General features: G+C 40.9%; 1 protein-coding gene across 1 annotated transcript; it reads left to right on the top strand.

The window, feature by feature from the left end:
* Positions 1-1,408: 1,408 nt before the first annotated feature.
* Positions 1,409-6,370, top strand: thoc3 (THO complex 3; the record flags this gene model as incomplete). The annotated part of the gene is made up of 6 exons (XM_080526862.1): positions 1,409-1,588; positions 2,308-2,464; positions 2,573-2,777; positions 2,925-3,086; positions 3,447-3,547; positions 5,665-6,370. 6 exons carry the CDS (start codon positions 1,409-1,411, stop codon positions 5,826-5,828), a joined length of 969 nt encoding a protein of 322 aa, XP_080382988.1. The 3' UTR covers positions 5,829-6,370.
* Positions 6,371-12,597: the final 6,227 nt, after the last annotated feature.

Here is a 12,597-nt window from a genome sequence, read left to right on the forward strand (position 1 = left end):
GGTTCACGCTGCATCCTGCGTTTTGTTCATATTTGCTTGGATACTCTCATTGTTTCTTTACTAAAAGCTGATTTCATTCAACGTGCATTCCTGGGTATGGTTAGTAATAATGCTTTCCAGAGACCTAACACCAAAACAACTGAATGATTTGAGGAATACATATGCAAAGTGATATAGCAACTACATTATAGTACATAAACACATTTAAGACATACTTTCATTCACTTTGTAGATCTTTCTTAAAACACAGAAACCACAAAGAGCAAACTCCATTGTTAGTACTTTATATGAAGCCTCCTTTCATCAAAAATGAAATCCAATTTTCTGTTTCCAGATGTTGCAATGAGTTACAGAGTTGTCGGCCAGTTGTCACATTGTTACATGTTGATTTATTGGGCAAGCAGCTGATCACAATTTAAAAGATTTGACTGAGTTTGTGTGAATCTTGTTATTGTGTGTGTTTGGGATCTAAAAATTGAGTGTTACAGTTTTTTTAAACATTAACATTGATGTTCATTCAGCATCACTTGTATGAAATAAAATTACAATTCAACATTAGTTTTGCATTATTATTCATATCTCTATATTTCCCAAATATGTCATTACGATTATACAAGATTATTACTGAATTACACGAAAACACCCTTAGAGAATGAACGCTGTTTTTCCTTCCTGCTCTATTGAACAAGTAAAACATTGGAAATAGAACAAACTTTTCAGTTACAAAACAACACTTGAGAAATAATGCCTAACATCTTTAAAAGTCTACAGCAGTGGTTCCCAACCTTTTTGGACTGAAGGCCCACTTAAAAATCTCTAAAGTATTCGCAGCCCACACAGGCATTTTACAGACGTATACATCTTTTTGTGTCTCATCATTATTCTCTTATTCTTATTGGATATTTCATATGCATCATCATACATACAGCAGGTCTAGTAGTAGCACACTGATTATGCATTTTTGAAGGTTTTAAAGAAAAAAATACAGTACCATGGATGTATTTTTTTTGTATTAAAACGTTTTTGTAAAAAATTAAATATATATATTATAAAAAAATATTTCGCCCATGATTTGGCTGCCCACTTGCAGTACTCTCACGGACCACCAGAGGGCCGCGGCACATAGGTTGGGAATCGCTGGTCTACAGTTTAGCATCAATAAAGTTATATTGTATTTAGATGGACAGGACCATTTGGATGTCATAGCCATGTCTTTATCAAGACTTTAAAGATTAATTTATAGATTAATTTATTTGAGAATTGCTTCTGTAAAACGATTATATGGAAAAACTATCGGTATGCATTATATATTTATGCAGAAACGATGCATGAATTACCCATAAGTCCAACACCAGTTACCACCTACTACACCCCCCTACGTCATATTAGTTGGTACAGTCTGGTCATCATGGCGTCGAAGTATTATCAAGAGATGCAAGAAAGCTTCAGAAATAACAACAAAAGTCGGGAGTTCCCGGCACACAGCGCAAAGGTTCATTCTGTTGCATGGAGTTGCGACGGCAGGAGGTTGGCGTCGGGGTCTTTTGATAAAACTGCAAGTGTATTTCTCTTGGAAAAAGACCGTTTGGTAAGTCGCTAGCTATTTAGCAAGCTAACGTTAGCCTGCGTTGATGAATGCATGCATGTCTGCTGGGGGCTAGCCAAGCAAACCAAACGGACACTAGGCTATATGGAAGCTCTTGCATGCAATAGCTGTAGGTAGCTAACAATAATCTGGATAAAATTGTAAACTGCTAATACAAGTGGCCAATTTTCCTCTCACCTCACTGACAATGTCACAGCTAACTAACTACTTCCAGTCCAAGGCTTTGGCTTGATCATAGAGTAAACCATTTTGGCAAGTTAGAGCTAGTATCATGCCATGCATGAGGGATAGGGTTAGGGTTAGGTTAACCCTAACCCTAGGGTCCATGTGTTTTCTTACAACCAGCTAAAGTATTCATCTGTTGTCTGGTCGATTGATAAATTTAAATGAATGTGCAATAACACTATGTGCAATATGACAACCCTAGTCGTCTTATCTGTACAGTATAGTATAGTGGATAGTGTACATAGCCTTTATTTATGTAAACCAGCTCCTTTCCCTTCTTGTTTTTTTCGTTTTTTTTTCTTTCCTAGCACCAGGGGAGCCACCCCTCCCAAATTTCGTTGTTTGGTACCTGTACTATAGCAATGACAATAAAGACCATTCATTCATTCATTCATTCATTCATAAACATGAGATTATACAGAGCTCTGACTGTCATGTGGCTAGCTCAGCTCACACTGTAACACTTCATAATACAGGTAAAGGAGAACAACTACAGAGGTCATGGAGACAGTGTTGACCAGCTCTGTTGGCACCCAACCAACCCGGATCTCTTTGTCACTGCATCTGGGGACAAGACCATTCGCATATGGGACGTTCGAACAACCAAGTGCATTGCCACTGTCAATACTAAAGGTAATAATTTGTCCCGAGTCTTTTTGGAATAGACGTCATACTGCTGTGTTGAGACACCTGATTTGAACTGCTCAAAATCTTTGTTGTTCATTTGTTCTGTTTCTGTAGGGGAAAACATAAATATTTGCTGGAGTCCAGATGGTCAAACGATAGCAGTTGGGAACAAGGATGACGTGGTCACCTTCATTGATTGCAAAACCAATCGTTCTCGAGCTGAGGAGCAGTTCAAGTTTGAGGTCAATGAGATCTCGTGGAACAACACCAACGACATGTTCTTCCTGACCAACGGCAACGGATGCATTAACATTTTAAGGTAAAACTATTAGTTATGAGTTTTCCAGTCCTATCCAAACAAGCTATTTGCTGGAAGTTGATGTTGTACACGAGAAAGCTTATGACTTAGTATTTAATGACACTATGTAGTGTGTAATAGTTCCCCTGTTTAACTTGACATTTTCAGCTATCCTGAACTGAAGCCTATTCAGGCGATCAATGCCCATCCCTCCAACTGCATCTGCATCAAGTTTGACCCCACAGGGAAGTACTTTGCCACAGGGAGTGCAGATGCCCTGGTCAGTCTGTGGAATGTTGAAGAGCTGGTCTGTGTTCGCTGTTTCTCCAGGCAAGTCTTGATTTAGGGGGGCGGCTGTGGCGCAGGAGGTAGAGTCGCCGTCTAATGATCACACGGTTGGCAGATCAGCGGTTCGAGCCCCGGCTGGCCACATGTCGAAGTGTCCTTGGGCAAGACACTGAACCCCAAAATTGCTCCCAGTGAGCGGGCCAGCGCCTTGCATGGCAGCTGGCAGCTTGGTGTGTGTGAATGGGTGAATGAGAGGCCGTTGTAAAACAAGTCTTGATTTAGAAAAGAGACAGATTTCTATCCCTAACAAATATTTGGTTTAGGCTGTTCTACTTCACATTCTCTCATTAGCAGCTAACCTATTCCTACTTGAATCTGATTTATCATTTGAAAATGTTTCAGGTTGGACTGGCCGGTGAGGACATTGAGTTTCAGCCATGATGGGAAAATGCTGGCATCAGCCTCTGAGGATCACTTCATAGACATAGCAGAGGTTGAAACAGGTTAGTTGAATACATAAAATGTGAGCCCACAGTAGTCAGATCCATGGGTGTCGGAAGCCCAAAAGATGTGGGTGGGACAACTCAAAGGGGGGTACGGGGGTCCTCCCCCAGAAAATGTTGGTCGAGTAGATGCCATTTCCTGCATTCTGGTGCATTTTAACATGTGGTTTGATACTTTTAGCTGGCTACAGCAAGAGAGGAAATATAGGTACCGTATTTTCCGGACTATAAGTCGCGCTTTTTTTCATAGTTTGGCTGGTCCTGCGACTTATAGTCAGGTGCGACTTATATATCAATATATATATCATTTCATACTGACTGACATGAACCAAGGAGTAAACATTACCGTCTACAGCCGACAGAGGGCGCTCTGGGCCGCTCTGGGCTTGTGACAACTATATGCTGCTCCTATTCCCCTGAAGAAGTGATCTAAAACATTACCGTCTACAGCCGACAGAGGGCGCTCTGGGCCGCTCTGGGCTTGTGACAACTATATGCTGCTCCTATTCCCCTGAAGAAGCTATCTAAAACATTAGCTTGTTGACGCTAAGCAAACGGTAGCTTGGTGAACTTGCTTACTGGTAACTTGCTTGTTGGACTCGCTGGCTTGTTATGTTCATTTAGCCTATTCAGCCTCCCAGGTATGTTCTTTATGCTATTGTGTTGCTGAATAACTGTTAATGTGCTACGTTAACATACCAGACTTCTATTCAGCCTGTTGTTCTGTGTGCTATTGTGTAGTTGAATAAACTTGCCTTTCCAGATTAAATGTCTGTTCTTGGTCTTGGATTTTGTGAAATATATTTCTAAATAAATGCGACTTATAGTCCAGTGCGACTTATATATGTTTTTTTCCTCTTAATGACGCATTTTTTGGCTGATGCGACTTATACTCCGGAGCGACTTATAGTCCGGAAAATACGGTACATTTTGTAATTTCACTCAAGAGGTTGGCCCCAGTCAGATCACATATTTGAAAATATTAAAAAGCTAAAAGTACAGAAATTGATACAATGACTAATTCAGAGGATCGTTATGCTTGCATGCAAATACAAATACCTTTACTTCAAATCCAACACAATAATGTAATGGTGGCACTGCAGTAACAACAACATTTGAAGATAATAAACACTAAAAGCTTACAGCAATGGTTCCTCTCTCTGCCTTGGTGCTACTTCATTGTTTTCTTCTCTCTAGTCCCCTGGATCTCTTTGTTTTCTTGCTTACTTCACTTGTTCCTTCTTTACCTCTTAATTTCATAAATTCCTTTCTCTCTACTTTCAGTGAATGAAGACTAGGACAGCACTCCAAATAGACACTTTTATTTGCCACTTTACATCAGATGTTGTAGTACCTCCACGTTCCCCAGTTTGGGAACCACTGCCTTAATCAAATCAGTTTAATTTGAGAGCTGAGAACCTTTCATAATGTTACAAAAACTGAAATTCAAACCATTCAATTTACCTGAGACTCCCTGTCTCTCCCTGTCTGTCCCTGACTAGTCTGCAGCTCTGCCGTCTGTGTGTCACTTGTTGCTCTGGCCTGCTCTGCTGCCTAATCAACAGTTCCATATTAGCATATTTCGCTTATTTCTTGTGGAAAAAACCCCAAACAATTCTTGACTATTCTTTTAGGTAATAGGCCATAGCGTTCTTACTTTGCGTTTCGGTGCACAAAAAAATGCTCTGATGTCCACTTTTATTTTTTCTGCCATGATGGCTGGCTACACGAACACGTACACACACACACACACACACACACACACACACACACACCATTAGTTAGCTAGTCAGTGAGAATAACCATACAGTAGCACAATCAGAGCTGCAAACACTCGTTATTGACGTTACTAGCTAGCCTTCCCTGCGTTAATGTGGTATGGAGTTTAATTTATTTGGCAATTCTCTGAAAGAGCAAGCGGAATGGATTTGACCGACAGCGCACTGAAAATGCCATTGTTTCCCAACGGTAAAGTGGGTGGGCCCAATATTAATGGACGTTAAAAGTGGATGGGACTTGTCCCACCCACTCACAATGGCTCCGACGCCCATGGTCAGATCTAATACTTTCCCGGTTTTCCTGTCTCATTGTCTTCTTTCTCATTGTGTCTTTTTCAGGAGAGAAACTGTGGGAAGTCCAGTGCGAGTCGCCGACATTCACAGTTGCCTGGCATCCTAAAAGACCACTGCTGGCGTACGCGTGCGACGACAAAGACGGGAAGTACGACAGCAATCGAGAGGCAGGGACGGTCAAACTGTTCGGCTTGCCCAATGACTCCTGAGAGGGATCTCCAAGCATGTCAACGCTGTACATGGATTTGTATATGATGATTGGTCTTTTTCGGAATTTCAGAACAATACTGTTATCCTTGTTCTGATAGTTGGTTACACTGTCCTTGATCTTTATGTGATTTACCTAGTGGAGATGGGTTTGTTGTCAGTACATATGTACGCATCAATAGTTTGTCAAATGTCTCACTCTTCTGTTTTTGCTAGAGAAAAGAGTGAGGACTTAGCTGCAGAATGTGTAAATGCTACAGTCACTCTGCAAAGGAAAGTCCAGATTTGTCAGACTTGATGATGTAGTATGTTTAAGGACTGAAATAAACATGGCATTGGCTCCTCATAGTGAGGTATGGATAATGGAGACAAGACCATTTCCCTTCACCACCACCAGGGGGTGTAGCCTCACAATTGTGAAATGGTTGTATTTGTTGTTTCCCAGTGTGCCACATTCCCTGGTTAATACTTGTAACTGAACACACTGTATTATATTTTGTGAACTGTACATTGGTTTTTGATATTAAAAGAACTTTCTTCTTAACCTGTATGTGTTATGTATGAATGCATCCCATTAACAATTGTTCTATATAGCATGTCTTTTTTTAAATTAACTTTTAATTTATCCATAGAGACACTAAGACCAGGGGGGTATTACATCAATGTCACTAAAGGACAATCCAGGCTTATTTTGACAAATCAAGAATTATAAAATTATTTATAATTATTTCGTCACAATAAGCCTGGATTTTCCTTTAGTGACCTTGATGGAATAAGGTCTCTTTTGCAGGTGTGCCCCGTTTACAATACAAATATGACTTACAAAACAGCAGAATAAAAAACTAAAAAGACAATAAAATCAAAACAAGAGCATGTCGCTGTGAGCATGTATTTGTACTGCCGAGTGGTTCTAGAGAGCCATTGTTTGGGTTGTTGTAGTTATGGCACAGAGACGTGTGTAACTAGATGCACCACTTAATGCACACTGAGATGGAGGGATGGAAGAAATTAATCCCATTTTAATATGACGATACTACTGAAAAGATCTACCCGACACTGACAGCTGTATGAGATGAAGTGGGAGAGAATGAGATACAATGCAACCTATTATTCTTACAATATCTATTGCAGTATTTATTCAGCACTTACTGTATATTGCAGTTGTAATTGCAGTCGTGACAGATTAATTGCAGAGATAATGCAGAGTGCTTCATGTAAACCTGTAGCTTCAAAGTTGTTACATAGTAACCTGATAGGAGATTGTGTGTGGGGGTATAAGACAAAAGCACTGTTACCATGGCATGGTGCCATAGCTGTAGGAGGAGGAAGAACTGCTTGTTTTGGGAGAGATGGAGCACAGACTGTTCTTAGAACACAATGATGTCAACAGTTGCAGGATGGAACCGTGTCTAATAAAGAAGGTGAGCGGCCATGGAGACGGAAAAAACCAACAACAACGATCTGCTTGAAATTGGGGACCAGTCAGATGCCCCTGGGGAATCACCCCCGTGACTGAGATTAGACATAGTGGCCTCGTTCATCTTCCTCAGCTGCGACAGACTCGCCCAGCACGAGCAGTCTCTGTGCCCATATTCAGAGGCTTCAGACTGGGGCGGTGGCAGCTGGCCTCTCCCCTCTCTGGTGGTTCTGAGCAGCAGGCTTCAGGATGTGCCACTTTGCAGCTTCCTACTCTTAGCAGGGATGTACAGGCACCCCTTGATTACTCCTTTATTTCAATTAATTTGGTTCAACCCACATCCGTTGGGTGTTCCAAAAAAAACAAAGGGTTGAAATCGACAGTATGTTCCTTCCATACGCTAGACAGATTGTACTGTGTGGAATCATTTTAATGCTACAGGTACAGGCCTAGTGGTCATTTGTTCTTGAAAGAAAGACTTATACTTTATGGATTGTATGGCCTATTGTACTGACATTTCAGCCATAATCAATCATAGTAATTACAATTTAGATGTACTGGGCTGGTCGCTTCTGTGGAGAGGGTCAATGTCAGATAAATGTATCCAACAAGAAATTAAATATATCTATTTGAAATATGTCTCACATCTGAGTATTTTTGTATGAACAGTAATATATCTATTCACCTGCTCTACCAATGTCCCACAGATATTGAATAACTGTTTACTGATCAACACTGTCTTACATTTTAGGCATTTAGCAGACACCTTTATCCAAAGCGACTTACATTTGACTAACGCGACTGACCAGGGAAATACGATCAGGCATTTTCCCTGGTCGGGACCATGTATGATTTCACAGAATTTACAGGGAAGTCTTAGGTGTGAACAGAAACTTGGCATTTCCAGCATGTACCAAGTCGACGGTTTATGCTGGCATGTCCCAGGAAATGCCGGCATAAACCGTTAGGATGGTTCATGTGGGAAATACATTTGTACTTTTAGCGCCATGGACAGCGCCAGCGGCACGGACGGGATTTGCTTCACACTGTATTTAACTAAATAGCCTACGACTAAAGCAGACTATATTACATCAACTAAAACATTATGTCTACCCTACATGCAGTGTAGGTGCAGTGTAGTGCCAGCATAAACCACCGACTTGGTTTATGATGGCATGTCCGGGGAAATGCCGACATAAACCGTTTTCCCTCATGTACCGTAACATATTATGTATATGGCAGTCTCACGCACCTGTCTCGTTCGATTTCGCGTCTACTACGTTCCAGTTCTGCATTCAGGTGAATGCGTGATTCAAGTAGCTCTTGCAAGCCCGGGACGTGTGAAAAGACGCAACGTGGCAATCTTCCGACATTGAGCTCATGTGTGAACGGCGAAAATCACTGGCGGACCCGGGTTGGGATTCCATGTAATTTACAGCCGCTGGTCCATGAATTGTGATTGTGTAGTAACTGCAACGTTAGTATTTGTGTCCCTGTATGTCTTTTTTCTATGTGGACATAAATAAATGGTTAAAATGTGTGTGTGTGTGTGTGTGTGTGTGTGTGTGTGTGTGTGTGTGTGTGTGTGTGTGTGTGTGTGTGTGTGTGTGTGTGTGTGTGTGTGTGTGTACTGTGTATGCTTGTGTGTGCACACGTGCACATGCAACAAGCGGGCTGAGGTGGGTAAACAGATCATCCATTTGTTGCAGTCAAAAGGAATTAGTTTCTGGACCAGTAAAAGGCCACTTCTGCCTTTCTAGATAATTGCAGCATTGCATTGGCAGGAGCAGGAGGCTCTTTCATGGATTTTTCGAGTCTCAGTCATGAGCACCTTTGATTCCCCGGCATGCTCTCTTACATCCACGTCAAACGGCTTTGTTGCTCTTTTGGACAAAACCTAGCAGGTTGCCATAGAGAGATAACAGCTGTGAACTATCTGCATAAATTATTGGCTTCTAGCCCTCTCACCATGTTCTACCTCTGCCTTAGTAATAGTAATTATACAGTATTTCCCTATATACACCCACTCCCTCATGGACTTGGAGGATAGTCAATGCTACTATTTAAAGTTATGTAATTTTTTGCACCAGATCATCACTCAGGGACATAGGACAGGAAGTAATCAATAATCAGGAACTAGATTATTAATGAGTCTGTGTGATTAATGAATATGTTTCCCCACATGATGTATTACTCGAAGCAATTTTCCAATACAGTACACGTGTTCTCCTTGAACTCCTTGTGAATCACAGCATAACTTTTACAAAAGGTCCCAAATGTGAAATGATGTCATCTGAAAGACAGCATCTGGATAGCAATTAGTTAGAAGTGCAGTTACCTCATCCGAAGCAATATTGCTGAATCATTTAGCTGGAAACACACAATCATACCTACTGTTGGCATATTCTTATCAATAATGAAGGTTGGGTGTGGGTTAGAAACCCTGACGGCTCACTCAATCTGAATGTCACCCTCATGGCCGTGCATCCCAAGGTCATTTCAAAGTAAAGATTTTGCCATCATCACAGGATTGAAATCCCAGTAATGTGATGTGTATACAAACATAACTACCAACCGAAATTCTAAATAGGCTTTTGAGGTGAAATAGATCATATTAATTTTGATGTGCATTGTATACATTTAAATGAATTCACTGTGATAGATTTGTAAAAGTAAATCAATACATAGCAGCAGGCATTCCCCATGCTGGGACACAATGGTGTCTTTTTGGTTGAACTTTCTGTGCCATCGAGACTCAGATAACCACACCACTCAGGTTTTTAAATCATTGCTAGTAGATATTCAGATGTATAAAACCATATAAGTGTCATAGATCTTTATTGTATTACAATAAAGGATTTCATCTATGTGAGAGTATAGTAGTGTTTTAGTTGGTCTAGATGCCATTTTTGCTGTAATGGATGATGTGTGAGCTGCAGGAGAGGCTGGTGGGGGTAGACATCGAGGATCGAGGATGGGTGTGTTTGATACCATTCCCTATTCCAGTCCATGCATTATAATGAGCCCATCCTTCGATATCTACCTCCACCAGCCTCCCTTGGCATGCTGGATTTTCAACTGATCTCAGGCATTTGGACCACTTATTGGTATTGATATCTCAGTGTCAGTGGCTGTAGTAGGGTACTGTATATCTGTACTGCATGGGAGCACCAGAGGCTTTTGCTACCTTGGAGTCCATCTCTATGCATGTCTGCAAGGATGAATCAATTAGTAAACTCAATTTGGGGAAGATTATTCAGCCACTCTTGGAGGAGTTAAATAGAAAAATTGTATCATCAACAAGCATAGCTTGGCACTATAGTCAACATCAGTGTGCTTGAATGGCTGAATATCTTCAAGATCTCAAGTGTGGGCCTATTGTGCAGAACATGGCCAGAGGCCAAGGCTAGGGCCAGGGCCAATTTTTTGCTTTCATTTGCTTCCAGTATTTTGTCTTATCGAGTACTTTTTACATACAGTAGGAGTAGGAGTTGCAATTGTATAATGAAGTTTTAAATACAACTTTTACAGCAGTTGGATGCGCACTGACATTACTCCTATGTGCACATTCTGCTGGTTCATGACAGAGAAAAACATGAGACTCAAGTTGGAAATGTAAAGCAATGCATGATACTGTCACAGTAAGGGAAAGGAATGGGATCACAGGCTGAATGATGAGCAAATGTGGAAGATTCCTGACTAGTGGAACTCACATGAGGAGGGACGACCTTTGCTCACAATTCACATTTTGAGCAATATCAAGGATAGACAGGATGAGGAAACACACTTTAGATAGGAACAACACACTGAAGATATGATAATGCATATAAAAACAAGAACCATACGAATTTATAAACATATTATTTATTGTTTGATAGTGACTTCTTGACATGTCTGAAATAGTCCTTATTTGTATTTTGTATTAATTCTTGATCCAACCAGCGACAATGTTGGTAACATCTGCTTCTGCTTGTTGTCCTTGTTTTTCATTCTCCTGCTGTACTTGATTTTGAGACAAAACACTTTTGACGTGCAATTCATTAATACTGGTGATCCATTTAGCCCTGCCTCTACCTGGATAGACTCCCTGTTGATTTGAGGAGACTGCATCCCTCGTTCACCTGCCACAACCACTGCAGCATGTCAACATGGTGGAAATGAAAGATGCTTTGCCTCTAATACATCTGAACATGAATACTATGTATTTCTCATCACTGTCCATATGGCATCTTGAATGTAGGACAGTTTCCATAAAGTCTACACAAAAAGACTGAAATATTTGATCTAAATCATGTGATCGCACAAGGGAAAGGATATAAGTGTAATTAGCCATTTTCTTTGGGAGCGACCCAAAACAGATAATGCAATGAGGGAAAGACGGATCCACCGCTGTAGGAGGGAGGATGGCTGGTTCAGATGTGATAACCTAGCAGCAGCGCTGTGAGTCACGGGCGTGTTCTACTCACACCACTGGCTCAGCAGGATGGGGAGAGGAGGAGGGAGCAACCACTGCTGAGAGACCTTCTCAGTAAGTCTTTAGAATAAAGCATTTTAAAGATATTTGTACCTAGTTTACGCAGGCTACTATCACTATTTCAGCAATTTATATACTGTACATTATATTTACCAAATTAATGAAATTTATTAAAGTGTAACCCACTTTTCCTCTAGAGTCAGATTTTCCAGAGCTGATCCTCATGTTCATTGGTTATATTGGTAACTCTTTATATAAGGCACTCCTTTGTAGCTTATTGGGCAATTGTTGGAGTATTACTAGCCATTTATTTATTCAGTGTTTTCTTATTCTCATGCTGTAAGTCATGTATTAGCTGGCCAGTTAGATGTGATTTCAGGTGATTTCAGTGTTAGTGCCTTGCCTCTCTCACTTCAAGGCCAACATTGCCCCGAATGACGTTGTTGTGTGGGTGTGTGTGGGGGTGTCTTGAGGGGAGAGCTAGAAAGCAAACACTTGTAAGCTACAAATAAGTGCCTAATACAGAATGTGTTCACTAAAACAAAATGTTACCGTGATATCAACACCAGATACATAAAACCAACACACAGCCCGTACCTACTGTATAGCATATGAGTAGGGGATGCACTGTACTGTACAGTATGGAAGGCAAGAGGATCTGGGGGAGGCAATTACAAACAAACAATTATGCAACCTACACTGCCAATGGTGTTTGCTTAGAATTAGTCGGAGAAAATAAACGTCCAACACAATCCCTATGCAAATGCCTTGTGGTCGACCGCCACTTTTCTTATGAGACAGAAATGTGTTAAGCCACTTTCAAGTGTCCATCATTTGACGCTATACACAAGGAGGCCTACTCTTCTATACACAAGGAGGC

Source organism: Nansenia antarctica, assembly GCF_963989245.1.
Source record: "Nansenia antarctica genome assembly, chromosome: 3".
Classification (NCBI taxonomy): Eukaryota; Metazoa; Chordata; class Actinopteri; order Argentiniformes; family Microstomatidae; genus Nansenia; species Nansenia antarctica.